Consider the following 19,417-nt stretch of genomic DNA (forward strand, 5'->3'; position numbering starts at 1 on the left):
TACCTTAAATGTAAATGGACTAATTGCTCCAGCCAAAAGACACAGAGTCACTGAATGGATACAAAAACAGGACCCATATATTTGCTGCCTACAAGAGACTCACTTCAGATCTAAAGACACCCATAGACTGGGAATTCCCTGGTCGTCCAGTGGCTAGGACTCTGTGCTTCCACTGAAGGGAGACTTGGTTGGAGAATTAAGATCCTGAGAGCCATGAGGCATGGCCAAAAAAAAAAAAGAGGCACACATAGACTGAAAGTGAGGGGATGGAAAAAAGTATTCCATGCAAATGGAAATCAAAAGAAAGCTGGAGTAGCAATACTTATAGCAGACAAAATAGACTTTAAGATAAAGACTGTTACAAGAGACAAAGACACTACATAATGATGAAGGGATCAATCCAAGAAGAAGATATAACAATTGTGAATATATATGCACCCAGCATAGGAGCACCTAAATATTGAATATATAAAGCAAATATGAACAGACAAAAAGGGAGAAATTGACAGTAACCCAATAATAGTAGGGGACTTTAACACCTCACTTACATCATCGGACAGATCATCCAGATAGAAAATGAATCTGGAAACGCTGGCCTTAAATGACCCATTAGACCAGATGGACTTAATAGATATGTAGAGATCACTCCATCTGAAAGCCACAGAACACATTCTTTTCAAGTGCACATGGAACATTCTCCAGGATAGGTCACATGCTAGCCTACAAAACAAGTCTCAGTAAATTTAAGAAAACTGAAATCATATCAAGCATCTTTTCAGATCACAACACTTTGAGACTAGAAATCAATTATAAGAAAAAAACTATAAAAAACAGAAACACATGGAGGCTAAACAATATGCTACTAAACAATCAGTGGATCACTAAGGATTGAATTTCAAATTGATAAGGCTACACAAAAACTTGATCATGGTTGAATTTTCAATAAAAATAAAAAAATTTTAGATTATTATCATAATTATGATTATTATTATGATCTCATACAGCAGCATTTATTGGCACTTAATAAAGCACTGTGCCAAATACGTTTTATACAAGTTCATTTTGTATACACACAAAATTCGTAAACAGCAGCTTCAATTTCCAGATGAAGAAATCAAGGTTTTAAAATGATAAGTATCTTCCCAAGATAACACAACTAGTAAGTAGAAGCGCTAGGATCTAGACACAAGTCTCTGCTGTATATTTGTTTAATCATTTATTTAATCATTGTAATTTTGTTAGGATGTTATCCTAACAAATGTTCCTAATCATATTAGGAAATATGATTATTTTCCATTTAAATTATTGCATAAATGTACACAGCAATTATGGATCTCTTTCTTCTCTGATGCAGGATGCTATAAGGAAAAATAAGATTTTTCTGTAGAGACAGAATGCTTGGGCTTGAAGGTACTTAGACTCCTACTACCTTTATAAACTTTCCAAGTCATCTAAACTGCCTGGGACTGCTTCCTTATCTATAAGTGTCATTTATGACATCAACTTCAGGTAATATACAAGATACCACTTTGAAACCATTGGGAACTATACACACAGTCTTAGCCTAAGTACAGTTTTAAGAGATACAAATGTGCCCAAGCTACATTTTACAATTTGGAGAGCATTTTCAAGAAATGGAAAACTTAAAAACATTCATATTTTTATTTGTAGAATTTCATATGAGAGAGTGACTATTTTAGAATTTTCAAAAATGACACTCCCAGGGTCTCTGGATCCCAGCTCCCTAGCTTACTGCATTTATATGAAGATAATATTCCAGGGTCTTATAAAGATAAGAGAAGGTATATACAAGAATACAAAAAAATCCTCAAGAACCGCTATATTGACTCATACACACAATTCTACTTGATTTTCATATTTTGCTTTATAATAGGGAATTCATGACTTAAAGACAAAAATTAATGAGTATGTTCATTATGTAGAGACATAATTTATGTTATTATTGTATTCAAATTGCTATTTTATATTACTGGATAGAATTTAGTATTGAATTAGAAAAAAATTACCTTTAAATATTTCCTGTTTGTATACTAGGTGGTATACTAGAACCTAACAGTATTCTGACTGCACATTCTGGACTTTGCCTAGAGAAAACTACTCAGGAGAGTATAGGTAGTAACTCATTTGTGTCATCTTTACTTTCCCGAATATATGCTGTCTCATACACTTAAATGCATGTGTGGGATTAAAGATGGCTACACATTCTTTGCTACTTCTCCCATTGAATCATGAAGTCTAATATTCTTCCCCTTCAATACTGGTTAGCTTTTCTGATCTGCTTTACCATAGAATGCATAGAGGTAATGTTCGGGAGCTACTTAGGTATTCCCCTGGGCCTCTTGGAACACTCTTTTTAGGGATCCAGAACTTCCATGTAAAGGGTATGGTTCCCCTGAGACCACCATGCTAGAATGGTCATGTGTAGGTGCTCTGGTTGTCCCAGCTAAGTCAGCCTTCTAGCCCTCCCTACCAAGGTGACAGACATAAAATTAAAGCCAACTTGACCCTCCCAACCAGACCATGCCCCAGGTGAATATTACTTACTGACCTCAATCAATGCCATGGGCAACCAAAGAATTGCCAGTAAAGCATTACTCAAATCATGATCTCGTCCCCACAAAACCATGGGATATTATAAAATGGTTCTTGTTTTAAGTCATGAAGTTTTGGGTTAGCTTATTATGAAGCAGTAGATAACTAGAACAGTGCATAAAAGGTAATAATTGCATATTAATGCCAGAACTCTTAAATTTCCATAAATCAGTAATAAACTACCACTACTGATAGTTCAGTCCTTACACATAATTATTGTACACTAGATATAGATAACCACACTATGGTAAATAAATACTATGCACAAGAATGTTTGTATCTCACAAAGGGCACTGAATTTTACTGTAATTCCTCTTATATTCCATAATGGCAAGATTATCTAAATAACCTAAATAATATTAATTTGTAGTCTTACAAATAAACCAAATTAACTAAAATAATAGTTATCTCAGATGCAGTGAAAGAGGCTTGCTTATGCCCATAAGCCACTACTTGCACGTCACTCAATACAACTCTATGTTAAGTTAAAGGAATATCTGGGTTAGAAAGAAGAGTAAGACTCTCAAAATTCATAAACAAGGTGTTTTAAAAAATATGTCATGGAATTGTCTTCAGGGACAATTTCCTTTCTTTGCTTCTGTATGAATAGGTAAAATATTTAGAAATGTTTTCTTATTTTTCCACACAGCCTAAGGTAAGAGGAGTAAATATGAGTTGTAAAGAAAGCTCCATGGTGCACACAGGGACACCAAATCTTTTCTTTGCCTTTTCTTTTTTGCCTTGGCCTATAAAGAAACTAACTTGGAACCAAGTATCTATCAGCAGCTCTTGACCTAACAGGATTAATAGATTTCAGAATTTTCCAAGTTTCCTTGGAATCTATTTTCCAAATTTAGTTTGGGTTCAAGTTCCTCCATGAAAATTAAGGATCCTAAAGAAAACAAACAAAATGCATTTATTTTAAACAATATATCTTTTTGATCAAGTCTCCTGTATAATAAATGTCAAAACATATAGGTAGGTAATTGAATGATTTGAATATTACAAACAATGCTGGTCAAATGTCCATTGGCTGAGATCCATAACAGATAGTGGTTTCAGTTTTAAAGTAGATAAGATTCATTAACAGTTATATTACAAGCAGGGAGACAAAAATAGTAAACGTAAGCAACAATAATGTCAAAATGGTAAGAGTTAAAAAGTATAGAACTAAAATATCACTTGAAGTTGGTAGCTAATCTGTTACAACACACTTTCTACTGATCCTGATTGTTAGAGTGATATTGTGAGTCAGGCTTTATATAAACATGATTAATGAAATAAGAGAGTGGAATCAATATTACGCTCTGATTCAGAAAACTTGGAGTGGCAAAAATGTGTTTTAACAAGTCTTCCAGGCTAATTCTGATGCATGTTAAGATTCTGGCTTAGACTGTAACTACTTCTACAAAGATCACAAAGTCAAATACTTAAAACAAAGATCAATAGTTGCATTAAAGTTCCTTTCCTTCTAAAAATTATCTTCTTAGGATACTAGCATGTATGACCATTGTTGAACAGACTCTCCTGATCTTCAAGTGGAATATTTGCCTGTAATTTGTAAAGAAGCAGACTGTCCTAGAATTGAAAGGGATGCTCAATAAGCTGAAAGGTATATAATTGAGAAAAAATAAATTATTGACATTTTTTCAAGTTGAGGTATATTAGGAGTTCTATTTCCCCTTGGATATAGAAAGCTGGGACTAGTGTTCCTTCTACCCTAGCAAGAAAACCTATGTAAAGTAAAAAAATCACAACTTTGCTGAACACATCAAAGAGCCAAAGTCACTAGTCAACCAAGTAGTATCAAATCCACTGACTCTCAGCCCCTGCCAAGGAGAGATGAGACACGAGCATGTCACCAGTGACAGACTACAGTTAGAGGAGTTGCTGGGTGCCATTAGGTTAGATGCATTCAGCTACAATTGTAATGTATTGTAAAGGTCAGCTGTGGACTAGAGTATAGCACCCTAGGAGCTGTAGACACAGGAGTTTGCACCCACTTGCAGGCTCTTCTCCATGGACTTCAATCTCCTGCTCATGAGAAAGACTGTGGGAAGAGCAGGAGTTAGGCAAGTGCCTTTCTTGGTGTTGCAGGCTTGGAGGGGGAAGTGGTCACTGCTGGGAGAAAAGCATGAAGTCCTGTTGCAACCCTTCTCTGGAAAAGAAAATAAGCCTCTGGGGGAGGAGCAGAAAACCTGTCACCACCAGGGCAAACATGCAGACCCACTGTAGCCACAGGAAAGCTTAAACAAACAAACAAACAAATAACACTTCCAACCCTGGGGAAGTCTTGGACTCAGGAGCCTACACCAATAATATCAGAGACCTGCTACAACTGGGAGAGGGAAAAGAAACTCTCCCATGGAAGACCAACCAGAGATAGATGGAGTTTGGCTGCCAGGAAGAGAAGAGGCAGGACCACTGAGAAAGGCTATTTCTAAGACCTAGAAACACAGATCCTGTCTAAGGTAGAGAACCCCTTGTCCTCACCACCAGACTACCAAGCACCAAGCAGTGTGTAACTGCAGTCTATCACTGGTTGAGGGAAAAAAGTGTGAAGAGGGATACAATTTGTGGTAGAAATGAAAGCGGAAGCTAAAGGTAAAGGAGAAACATTGAGAAAATGCATCTGAAATTCCAGCCTTCAATCTAAGAGAAAGGAATTAAAAGCCAATGGTTCACTGAAGGTAATCATAGGAACAAGACAACCCAAACTCAGCTAATTACTGACTATATTCACTCAACAACATCCCTTCCCATATACACACATTCACTAACAGCCTAACAGAAGAGATGTACCCATTTCCAGATATAAAGTCTCTACTGTTAAACACAAAATATCTGATGTTTAATCAAAAATCACATGACACACAAAAAGGCAAGAAGAAAAGCACAGTGTTAAGAGAGAAAATAATCAACAGAGCAGACTCAAACATGACCCCTATGCTTAATCTATCAAATGAGAAATTTCAGCAGAGATGGTGTTATGAACTGAATTGTGCATCCTGGCCAAACTCATGCATTGAAGCCCTAAACCCAATGTGACTGCATTAGGGGACAGGTCCTTTAGGGAGGTAATCAAGGTTAAATGAGGTCATAAGGGTGAGGCCAGATCCCACAGGGCTAATGTCCTTATAAGAAGATGAAGAGACACCAGAGCACGTACTCTCTCTCTCTCTGTCTCTCTCTCTTCATATGTACACACAGAGGAAAGGCCAAGTGAGGACACAGTGATAAAGCAGCCATCTACAAGTCAGGAAAAGAGGCCTCACCAGACACCAGTCCCCACAGCTCCTTGACCTTGAACATCTAGCCTCCAGATCTGTGAGAAAATACATTTTTGTTGTTTTAGACACTCCGTTTGTGGTATTTTGTTATGGCCACCTAAGCAGACTAATACACATGAAAAATCAAATGGAAATTCAAGAAATAAAAAAAACATGATAAGGGAGATAAAGAATACCTCTGTCAAACTCATAAGTACACTCAAGACAGCTGAATAGACAATCATTGAACTTGAAGATCAGTCCATAGAAATAACCCAAGCTTAAAACCAAAAAGAGTGGCAAAAAAATAACAGAATTCAAGAGTTATGGGATAATATGAAACAATCTCACATATGTGTAATTTGAATCCCAGAAGAAGAGAGACAGTAATGCAGGAGAATTTTGTCAAAAATAATGGTCAAAAGTTTTCAAAAATTCATGGCAGACATCACAACATAGATGCAAGAAATTCAGAGACTTCTCAGAAGGATAAATTACTAAACAGATAGACAGACAGACGGACACACACACACACACACACTCCCAGATACATTATATTCAAAGTGCTGATAAAAAAATGTTGAAGGCAGCCATCAGAGAAAAAAATCATTATTTCCACAGGAATAAAATTAAGATTTACCACAGACATTAAAAACCATGAAGGACAGAAAATAGTGGAGTCAGGTATTTAAAGTGCAGCTGGGAAAATAAAATTGCTATCTTAGAATTTTATACCCAATGAAAATATCTTTAAAAAGTGAAACTGCACAGACATACTCTACACACAATATAAAAAGAAATTCTTCAGGGAGAAGGAATATGATACCAGATGAAACTTGGATGTACACACACACACACAAAAGTCTTCAGGAAAATCCATTTTCCCAACTCCCTCAGCTATTGCACTGCTGAAAATAATGCAGCCTTTGCATCTCAGCCCATAAGCTTCAGAGAGTGATCATCTCAGTCAGGGTCTTCAACAGGACTGGAAAGCAATCAAATCCTACAGTGCTGTTATCTTAGCACCTAGCATCCTTCCAAAGAGTGGCTGAAATGAATTGATGTCTCTGTTCAAAAAGTCATTTACTGATATCTTACAAATACGGTGATTGGAAGGAACTCCATAATAGGAATATGAATATCTCAGTGACAGTCTCTAATAACATTATTATTATGTTGCATATGAATAAGATGTCTTTATTGGCCAAAAAAACCCACTGAAGGAAAGGGTTCAAACAGACTTTCAAAATTAACTGGACTGGTCCAGTAAGCTACAGTGGACTGGTAGCCTCATTCTCAAGACAATTTCTTGTCCTTTATTATGGTTCTTCTTAGACTGTCCTGAACTTTGCTAGTTGGCATTCCTTCCTGCTTTTGACAACAGCATACTTCAGAAAATTGTTAAAATTTCTATATTCCTATGATTCTATTTCTTTAAATTATATTCTTCAAGTATGTACTGTCAGATGACCAGGACAGAATGCAAGACGCATAGAATACAGGAGAGAGGACATATATTACATTCATATTTGAATTTGGAAGAAGTCTAACGATAATGGTACTCATCTAAAGAGGGCAACTACATTATGCAAAAATAATATTCCATAAACCATAAGACAAACTTAGTTTTATTATAAAAATACATATGCTTTGTATATGAGTCATATAGAATTGACACAACCGATAGAATTTACTATGCTGCATTGAAGTGAATACTTATTGCTTTCTTGCTGAATTTCTGATATTTTTGTTCCTTCATTTATATCTCCATTTGGAAACATTATTTCAATAATATATTAGGAAGTAGAACATACTGTTTTGTAGTAATTTTGGTAATGCCTTTTAAAGCATCCCATCCAGGATAAGAAGACTGTACAAGAACTACATGGCTACCATTACTATCACCTTGATCTAGGAAATCAGGAATTTATTTAGTGTTAGTAGGAAAGCATAAGAAAGAAAGTCTTTCCCATCTGCCTACTAATTCAATTCAATTAAATAAACATTCATTTTATTTATTTTATTTCCATGCACTAGCTGTGCAAGACACGGGCAGGCAGCTTAACAGAAAAAAGAACAACGCGCTCACTTACTAATTTGATTCGATGACCAGGAGTTGCACTGATTTCCCATGTGCATTCTTTCCTGCTTGGGTACTTGTCTGGCCAGTTGGGACTAGTGATGAAGCCACTTGGACTGTGAATCTTCTGTTCACACTCAGCTGTGCCAATAATGATAAAATCAATTAGTGTGGAAATCCAGCCCAGGATTGGGCCAGCAAGGAAGTAGCCTGTTTACACACTATCCTGATGAAAGATTTTCCTCAATAACTAATCATCACTCTAGTCTCCAGTATCATATTCATCCGCTTTGGTAAACCTGTTGCATAATCATAATCATAATCAGAAAATGTTTGTTTTTGGGTTCACATGAAATTGTGTTTACAATGAATTAGATAAATGCCTCCAAGAAAATGAACTATTTTTAACTGCTGGATCTGTAAGTTTAGATTTTAACAGAGCAACATTATTGACAATCAAAGGTATCAACTCTTGGTATGTGCAAAATATTTAATGCAATGCCACAACAAAAATGACTATGTCGTTTTCAGTTATTTTTTTCCTATTAACAGCAACATCATTTATAGCTAATTAGTATCACTAAGCCACTTTATGAAACATGTCTTTACATTTTCTCTCTCTCTTTGTTAAATTATACACTTGAATACTTAAACCATAATTTTAGCTGCTAAAGTAAATTATCTGTCATTTCATCACAGTGAAATGAAGCACTAAGGGGAAAAATATGTAAACAACTACTAGCTTCTGAATTAATTTTTAAAAATGTCATTCAATTAACATGAAATTTCTTTTAGGTCTTACAATTTAAACAACTTCATCTTGGAGGGGACCATCCAATATTGTTAATTTCAAACTTCAAAAACATGTAATATCCTCAGACTGTATTCTATCTATATAATTTATGAAGTGTCACCCTGCACATTCTGGCATAGGCTGGAAATTATTTGTTATGTATTATGTAATCCATTCTAAAATACAATTAATTCTGTGAAATTTTCCAAGAAATCTCTGGGGAAATACTTTACTATATGGAAAAAACACTTGTTGCACTACAGGGCTGCACAGTAAGGATAAAATGACTGACATTACTGTGCTGTTGGCACATGCTTTCCGACTAGACCTTTGCTTCAACGGTGCCGGGTTTCCATAGGGAGATTTGGATTCTTAACCAAGGAACACAAAAAAAGGGTGAAATTCAGCTCCTTTCAAACAATATAGGGTCATGCAGCAAGACAGTAGTCTTAAAGTCTGGATCCTGTCTTGACAAGGTTTCCTAAATCCCATTATCCCTGTCCTTGCCTTGGTCATATGAAGTGTGGAATCTCCCAGATCTGGCAAATAGTTTAGTTTATAAGACAAAGCCAAGAGGCTCACTGCTAAACTGTATAAGGCACCTGTACTATAGCAGTGGTGAAAGAAAATCCAGCCCCTTTACTAACAGTAAAGATGAACTTTATTAGGGGTGCCTGGATACAGTTCCATTTAAAAAGAGTCCTTTCTTGAAAATATTTACTGTAATGAAGAGAGACTTTGGATATCTAAATTTATTTGCTACCTGTGAGTCACAGGCTAAATGCATACTCTGAAAAGCTGTCTCTCTTTTTTCTGAATTACCTTCCATATTTCTAAATAACTGGGCCTATTTCCCAGCCTATTGATTTAACAGAATACTTTACCAAGTTACACATATCATAATCTCATTGGTTTATGCTCATACATGAAAGTAAAAAGAGAAAAAATCCTACTTGCATATGATTCTGGGCAATGTCATTAACTCTGTGAAATAAAGAGGAAAAAAATGTGACATATGACCATATTTGAATGGAACTGAATGGAACAAGGGTCAATTCAGGGTATTCTGTACTATTCAAATGTGCATACAAAGAAGTGCTATCTACCTGTGGTTCTAGTCAGGCACCCACCACTCTACATGTGCTAATGACTAGTTATGAAACCTGCCTTAGTAATAAATCCAAGTTAAATGGAAAATTCAGGAGCAGACCCACAAAGGAAGAAGTAAGACCTGAATAACTATTTCTTGTTCCCATGTAGTTCATGTTGGCTCAGGAGATTAAGATAATTATCTTTATAAAACCTTGGAATATGGTAAGACTTTAGGACCAAAAACTGGTAGGCTAATATTGAGTTACTAGGATGATTTTGTGTGTGTGTGTGCTGGGGAGGGGGCAAAACCATGACTTAAAACTCTAAATGGCACAGTATTTTCAAATGTCTTTCTTCTGGTAGGCATTTGAATTTGATACTCCTGGTATTTAAAGTGACATCACTCATGTAGCACATATATGAGATATTTTGGGGAGGGAAATTGAACCAAATGTAAGACATTTAGCAGAAGTTAAGTTTAAATATGGAGATAGTTATAAGGTCTGGTCTGTGAAGACTGAGGGATAATGTAGTGCTTTTCTGGCTGCCAGATGGCATCACAGCAGCTTCTATGTCTGTTATACAAAGTTATTCTAATGCCAACCATATATGAAGTGCAGTACCTTTAGGTAATTCAAGGTTTCCAATACTATGACTTGGATCTTTGAACACTGCATGTATTTTTATTTTTGACATTTGAACAGTTAACATTTATCACTCATTGATATGATTAACTCTACCTGGAAGAACTGCTTTACCCAAACTGCATGAAATTCTAGATGTTGTCAAAAAAAGAACACTTCTTTCATACCTTCCTTGCAATCATGTTTATTTTCATGCAGAACAAATCCATTACGGCACTGACACATGTAGCTTCCCATTGTGTTGACACACTCATGTTGGCACCCGCCATTATCCTTAGAGCACTCATCTTTGTCTAGCAAAGAGATAACCCCATAGATTAGTAAGTAACTTTAAAAACAAAGGATATCAAAGGAGAGTCATTTAGTTGTGGTTAACACTGGCAAAGGGTAAACTAAGTCACAGCTTTCTGTGTTCCCAACATAAAACAAAAAAAAATCAAAAAATTTATAGTGTCTTAGTTCTACCCACTCCTTGTTTAGCTTGGAGCCTTGTGCCATGAATTGTTTCCAAGATCATTTGCACTAGGGTGACAACATGTAGTCCTCTTTCATTCCTATGCTGGAGAAGTTTTGAGTAGGGCAAAGGAAATGAAAGAATCTTTTTCCAACTAATCCTAAACATTTATAGCCAATTTTTAAAATAAGTTAAAAATTGTGAGTAGTTTGATTAAATGCAAATAATGGCATTTAAGTGGAGGGAAATCCTTCACTGTATTAACCATGTTGTATAGGCAGAGGCTAAACACATTTCCAAGATTTGTGTGTAATCGTTTTTTAAAAATCACTCAGTATAATTACTGTAGTTGATTTTTTTCATTAACTTTGCAGTTATGCTTAGCATTAATAAATATGAACATTTTATAATATTTCAAGACAGAATAAGGCATCATTAGACTATCCTAAAGAAGAAACAATTTATATATTTTAAATTAATCTCCTCTAGCAGACCAGTTTATTAAGAAGTAATTCTGTAAAAGGGCTTTTAGTGTGCTAGAAGTAAAGGTTAGAATAGGAAATATGAACTTTAAGAAATAGCCAACAAATTCACTACAGGGAAAAAATCCCAACTATATTAGCAGGCAGTCAATTCAGTGAGAGGCATCAGCCACCATATTATGCTGCTTAGCTGTCATTCCATGTCTGGCTTGTCCTTTGAAGTAAAAACCTGGCCTCTGCTCCTGACACATACATATGATGACACATCACTCAGACCTTCCCCACTCCCATAGCACAGAGAACAAAAAGGACACACGGCAGTCACATCAAAGGTCAGGCTGAATTCAAAATTTACACTGTCAATTGATTTTTCTAGTGAGAATTTGTGAGCTCATGGTGGCATACAAATAGCAAGTGTTATTTTTGCTTTTGTAATCAAATCAATATTCCCCCTATGGAGATGGGTTTAGGAAAGACAATTTTATCCAAGGATCTGATAGTAATTTTTATGAATGCAACTATTTTTCCCATTTTGTAGACTGATAACATGACATAGCACATATATGCTATGTCTTATATTGCCAATTCATGCATTGGCAATATCAGAATATTCCATGTACATACAGGCAGTCCCAAAGTTCTAAAGAATATATCAGGATCAATATATCTGCAATTTATGTGTTCTCTACCTATCCTTAACACTTCCATTACACTTTTAATACTTACTATGGAGGCTAAGCAGAGGAGAAAAAAAGCATAGAATAAAGAAAATTTATCTCTAAAAGAGCATCAAACATCAAAATATATAAGAAATCAGAAATTAATAGAGAACTAGCCTCGTAAAGTTAATTTTAGAGAAATTCATAATTTGGCAGTCCCATTACCTTAATTGTATCAACAGTGAAAATTACACGTGGTAAGTTGTGAATGACCTATGCAGAATGGGTGAATGGTGAACCATACTTCCTACTACCATGCTGTCAGCTACCTGCATTTCCTAATTCAGACAGTCAAGCAGTAGATGATTTAAATTTATATTTTAACACACCTTTCCAGGGGCTCTTAAGATGCTTTGGAAAAATACTTCTTCATGAGTTGATGCAGAAATACACTTCATCATTGTTAAAAGGAAAGAGCCAATTTAAAAATTTCTGGTGCTAGAATTACCCACTCTGAAATAGACACATATTTCCTATAAAAATATTTATCTGATGTTTGCTTGGTATACTTAAAACCTGATATAGTGAACTTTAGTTGTTCTCTAGGTCAACCAGATTTTTGAGGGTTGGTTGGAAATCTAACAATTGTAAGTAAAGTAGTTTAGAAAAAATTAGTTCACATTTGCAATTGACTGGTAAACAGGTTGCTCAGTGACAAACCTATCGGGGCAGGGACTGCCTGAGTCATCCTTTTATTTGGATCTGTTTAGACTACCATACATGAGAGATATAAAAATGTTAAAAAAAAGAACACAAGTTAGTATTGCTGAACTTTTAAACCTACTGTCATTTTATAATGAAAACAATTCCAAACCATAAAATATTTCTAACATTTAAACTTCATTCTAGTGAAAATCTCATGTTGCTAGATGATATTTGTAAGGAGAGTTATTTTCTTTAGATTTGATAGAACATAATCTGACTTGTGGTAATGGTAAGTAAACAGAAATAAAGTTGAAAGTGAAACCATTCATATTTGAATAGTAGTTTTTTGTAGCCAGTTTTTCCTATTTCTATTGTGCTGGAAAAATAATTTTTAGAGGAAGAAGAATAAAATGAGGAAGAAGAGGAGGAGCATGAAGATTTTATATAGTCATATTGTCTAAGTATCTATTATTTTTCAGTGTTCCAGTTGATAAATGTTTTCTGTCTTCTTCCCTGCATCAAACATTGCTTAATACAAGCGATATCATGTGAAAATTGAGTTATCAAATACACTGCTAGAATATATGTATAGGTTAATCTAAAGCTTAGCTAAAATTCAAAATTGGACAAATCAAAATAGAAATTAAAAGCAGCAGGTAAAAGTCATCATCCCCAGCAAAGTAGCATATAAAATCGTACTGGCATATGCCAAATAGTCAATATGAAAAGACAAAATTTTAGTAAACATCGGAATACTTGGAATTATCCAGACTTTTTAATATCACGCAAAGTTATTTATTTAACTTAATATCATAAAAGATGAGTTCCACAAATATATTCTGAACTTATTATAAAAGATCATCAAACTTGAGGGAAAAAAAAAACTATTAGCAAATATAATTCTGTTTTTACTTTCTTTCCTTTTCTCCTCTTAGGACACAAACTACTAATATTTTGAACAATGAAAATCCAAAGAAAGAGAGAAGGAAGGAGGATGCAGAGTTTTAAAAATTTCTCAGAAAGTCTGCATAACAAATTCAATTAATTGAGAATTATATCAATGATTCATTTGAAATTTTCTAACATTTTCATACTATAGGCATGGAATTTAAAAAAAAGTTTTTATTAGTAAGAGAAACAAACGTTTTATTGAGTAGAAATCAAAACATTTAATTTTTGCAGGTGGAAATTAGCCTCCTTCTTTGGAATGGACATATCTGATTTCCATTCCTTCATGCTAGATGAAGGAAAGGTCCATTATTATGGAAAAAGGAAGTGGCATTTTCCCATCAGAGGCCTGCAGAGTATCCTTGAGTCTATCAGAGGCCATCAGTCTATGAATAATACATACTGGATGGGACTGAAGTGGCAACCTATATTAAGTTTTTGAAAGATTCAAAAATAAAAATTTTCTCTTTGCAGAAAGTTTCCTTGTCTGTAGGAAAAAGAAGTAAAGGGTCCACGCACCAGAACAGAAACACATGAGCAGATATACTTACAATAAATGCTAAAATATAAAATAAACAGATCACACACACTCATGCATACACACATACACCCCATGCATGTGTGCATGCATACAAGACACACACAGGTTTCAACACAAAACTGTTGAAAAAATAATCACCTTCAAAAGAGCTCTGGTAAGCTCTACTGAGAGCAACGACAGACAATTTGCTCTTTCTAAAACATGCAAATATTTAAATATCATTAATCATGAAACTTGGAACAGGATTCAGAATCATAGGAGAGCTTTATTTGTGTTTATTTGAAATTAATCACACTAACATTTAAAGTTTTGTTAGAATAATATCAGGTTGAATTTATTCTAAAAATATCTATGACCATTCCATGAAAGAAATGGTGTACAGAAGGAACAATGTAAAGAAATATCTATAAACACTGAAAGGTAGATAAGATGAGGAGCAGGTCAGTTGAAATCACTTGAATACAGAGGTAGAAATATCACACAAATCATTTTATCTGACTCCTATATTTGTTACAGACAGAAATAAACTGGGAATCAAGAAATCTGGGTTTTACTGCATTTCTGCTACTGTGCAGGTCACTGGGTCCATCAGGAAAAGATCACATTCCCATTAAGTTACCTGTGAGGGGGACTGCCATTTAATGAGGTTATCCTTCAAGGCATCATTGAGTCTTTTCACCACTACCAGGTTGCCTAAAGAAGGTGGAATGTCTATGCACAGCTCTCACTGCCTGAAGTTATTTGTTACATTATTCCCAAATAATGAACAGTGTGATTAAATTAAAAGTCCAGTTTCCCAAATGTTGCTGCTTTTACATGCATAAAATCCTACTAATATTTCCTTTAAGTTTAACCTATTTAAAGAAAAATAATTTTGTTCTGAGTAGAATACAGTTAATTTTGCTTAATCACTTAAAATAAGTAAACTATATCATGTATACTTATGCAGATTTGTATACTTGTGTTCAAATATAACATCATATAAAATTAAGTTTGGTTTTACTATCATAAAAGTAAAGTAATTATTGTTAATCTAAAAACAAACTTCATTCATTCCAAGAAAATAACAGTATTATATTGTTGAACCAGATCTCGTCTAGAAAATGCCTATGCCATTATATTCTGAATTACATAAAAAATTTAATAGACAAGTAATTTTACATCATGTTCAAATAGCCTTACTTTTATAGTTGTAATTTCCTTATTTACTTTGATATTATTTCATTATATTGCTTTATAACATACCCTTACTATCAGAACAATATGATACTAATTTTTATAGAGGAGCTTGTCGATATTCTGCTATATAAACCAATCACTTCTAGATTTTCAAGCTATAGCATTTTTCATGACTAATTTAAGACATTAAATAAGAATTTATGTGATGGTTTCTTACTTTGATGAGCATAGAAGTGACAGAAATCTGTATTAATTATTTTGCTAAGAAGTTCTTAGTGTCATTCTTCCAATTCCATTTCTTAGGTCTATAAAGTGCTTATTTAAAATCAGAGGCTATGTGCAAAAATAAGTAAAATCTCAGTATGATTATTTCATTAAATAATTGTATTTTTTAAAATAATGCTACGGTTTATTTCATTATATTCATTAAAAATCTAAATACATTTCCTTGTGTTTTTTCTTTCTTGATGTATCACTTAGTTGCAAGACAGCTAGAAGTTATTTTTAAATAGCTTTCCTTTACAAAATATATGAAATCACTTATAATAAATATTGTTTGTTTTTTAATTGAATTTCTTGATAATATTTCTGGGAAAAAGTATGCTGAAAAAATAGCTAAACATGGTATATTACTCATTATGTTTTCATAAATTCATAATCACTTCTAAACTTTTTAGAAAACTGGTTATAAACAGAACCACTTAAGATTAAGTCTCCAGACAGGGTGGGAGGGAGACGCAAGAGGGAGGAGATATGGGGATATATGTATATGTATAGCTGATTCACTTTGTTATACAGCAGAAACTAACACATCATTGTAAAGCAGTTATACTCCAATAAAGTTGTTAAAACAAAAAAAGTTTGTCTCCATCAAATGTTTCTGGAATAACATACAAAATACAGCAAACATTTATTCAATTGTCTATAAGATATTATAAATTAACTATAAAAATAAAAATTAGAAGCTTTAACTAAATTCAAAACACTTGTATTAATATTATTAATTTGTATTAATATTTATTAACTAATTAATAAATAGATGGATTTAAAAATTTCACTTTCAAAGATCAAAGTCTATTAGGTAATGTTTTCAAATCTAGAAAATATTTGGGGTAAAAGATAGGTAGAAATATGATGTGTGTTTTCCTTTTAAAGTTATTTTTATATTTAAATCAGATGAAAACTGAGAAAAATTGTGGTGAAACTACACTGCACCATCTTTTCACCTTAACACAAACATTCTAGGTATTTTAAAATAGCATCGTTCAGATCTGTTCCCACCCACGTGCTTAGCTGTATGCACAGTGCACATATAGCTTTATACCTAGATTTCCATTAATATTTTATCATATACAACTTTTTACACCATGAAATCATTAAACCATCCTTATGGTATGGAAGAGCTCACACAGTGCACTTGAATGTTGTTTAAAATTTCTGTCACTATCACAGTATATTGAAAATCCTTCTTCCAGATTTTGAAATATTTCTTTATGAAAGAGTCCCAAGAATTGAATTTCTGAGCAAACAGATTAGTCATTGTAATAATTCGTGATTCCTATGTTAAATTTATTTCTAAAGAATTTGTCACAATTAATGCAGTAATGCATTTTATCAAATCCCCAAGAGTGAATTTTAACATAAAAAAATCCTTCAATTTTGTTTGTGAAATACAATATCCCCATGGTTTACATGCCTACTTTCTAATAAATATGATGAGTTATTTGACTTTTAACACACAATTACACTTATAGCATTATTAGAACTCTAAAATGATATTTTCAATGTGAATAGAATCTATATATTACAATGGATGATCTTCTGTAAATTATGTTTTGGTAAGATGATCATAATCAGGACATTAAGTAACACTGCCATCTCTTTATTGTACAAAACAAATATGTTTTTATCTTCCCTTTTCCTGAGCAAACATCTTGCCCACTAGCAGAAACTCCCAAGAATTTAAATGTGAAATAGATCTAATTACTTATCCAGGACTATAGTATTTTAAATATGAATCTGACAAACTGCCAAGACTTTTCAATGAATCAAAAAGAAAACACTGAATGTTTATACTTAATTATCTTGGACTTTACAAAATAATAATCTAATAAAGAAGTGAAAAGTATATCTATTGTTTTCCAGGTCACAGATATGTTGAACATAACACATAACTAATACTATTTGCAAAGGACGTGATCATCTCTTATGGTTAAGAGAACCCGAGATGAACTGGGGTTAAATACTTTGTGACACTGAACATTTAGAATATTACAGTTTTACTTTGATTATTAAAGAGATAATGTATGCCTGCATAATAGGTTCTCAGAATGATAGCTACAACATGAGAATTTGGGGTTTAATTTTCCCTGAACTTCATTGTTCAGTTTACTTAACAATATTGTTGTCCTAACGACACAGACAAATAACCTGTCTTTAGAATTTGGGAAGTTTTGCCTGAACATAAATATCAGATAATGAATTTTAGATACTCTGGGGAACTTTAAATTTACTTATACTTTGTCACCAGTATATGTAGCATGCCTCTTTTAAAAAAAGTTTTATTAAATAAAATGAGTGATTAAAGTATAGGATCCTGAATATTAATAATATAATAAAATCTATTCACCTTATAATTTTAATTTTTAAAATAAATATTTAGGTGGTTCTAAGATAAGAAGCCGTATCTCTAAACACTGGATCACCTAAAATTTGTAAACTACATAATATTTATAGAATAGTAAAGTCTAAGGAAGTCTTCCTTTCATTGAAATAGTATATTAAAATGCTACTTTGAATAACAAATCTTAAATGAATGCCTGAGAATAATTTTTATTTATTTATTTATTTATTTATTTATTTATTTATTTATTTATTTATTTATTTATATTGAGGTATAGTTGATTTACAATGTTGTATTAGTTTCAAGTAAACAACATTGTGATTCAATATTTTTATAGATTATACTCCATTTAAAGTTATTATAAAATATTGGCTATATTCCCTATGCTGTACATTACATCCTTGCAGCTTATTTATTTTATACATAGTAGTTTTTCCCTCTTAATCCCCTCCCCTTATCTTGCCTCTCTCCCCCTTCCCTCTCCTTACTGATAACCACTAGTTTGTTTTCTATATCTGAGAATAACTTTTAAAAGGCAATTATATCTGAGGGAAGGAAGGGAATGAGAACAAGGGAGCCAAGATCCATTGTATTTTGAATGTTACTTTCATATATGACTTGGACCTCAATGGAACTTGTGAACCATTAATTTCAATTACACTGAAAGCCCCAAACAAACCCCAGGCACTGTAAATCTCATTAATCTTAAATACATGGGGACTGGAATAAATAGACTTTGAATTAACTCAATCTAAATTACCTGAAATTAAAACATAATTGGAATTCAGTTGCTTTACATTGCTTGCCAGTCTTTCAGGCAGAATAGATTGCTATATCTAGCAAGGCTTATTACAATTTTATCTAGTTTTGAAGTTTCAGAGTAATATTTTTAAAAGGAACAATTTTGGAATTGGGAAAATAAGGGCATTTCACTGATGTTTCTATCTAGTTTCTTAAAATTTAGGGACTTTTAATCAAATTTCAGCTCTTTAAGAGGGAATTTTTAATGTGAGTTGGTTCAACTAAACATTAAATTCCAAATGTAGACATGTCAACTGCTAAATGTATCTGATAATATATTATTTTTAGTAAAATTATAATTTCCATATTTCTAGGCCTCTTACTGCAATCATTTCTATAATGATGAGGTAAAGTATGATTTTAAATGTCTGCTTACTAAAAAGAATGAAGATATTATAGTAAGAAGAGGAATAATAAACATGTTGCTAAGCAGTAAGAATAAAAAAATATGTTGCTAAAATGAGACCACATATTCCAAATACAAAGATAATTTTGAAAAAGTCTGCCACTTTTTGGAAGTCTGGTATCATTATT

General features: G+C 33.3%; 1 protein-coding gene across 1 annotated transcript in view; it reads right to left on the bottom strand.

The window, feature by feature from the left end:
- Positions 1-19,417, bottom strand: part of TLL1 (tolloid like 1) — a 220,235-nt gene that overhangs the window by 21,948 nt on the left and 178,870 nt on the right. The window contains exons 17-18 of the mRNA XM_068542094.1: positions 10,659-10,784; positions 7,976-8,103 (exon numbers count right to left, since the gene is read on the bottom strand). Of these exons, the coding sequence (XP_068398195.1) occupies positions 7,976-8,103; positions 10,659-10,784 (254 nt within the window). The remainder of the gene's footprint in view (positions 1-7,975; positions 8,104-10,658; positions 10,785-19,417) is intronic.

The sequence above is a fragment of the Eschrichtius robustus genome, chromosome 4 (genome assembly GCF_028021215.1).
Source record: "Eschrichtius robustus isolate mEscRob2 chromosome 4, mEscRob2.pri, whole genome shotgun sequence".
In the NCBI taxonomy this organism is placed as follows: Eukaryota; Metazoa; Chordata; class Mammalia; order Artiodactyla; family Eschrichtiidae; genus Eschrichtius; species Eschrichtius robustus.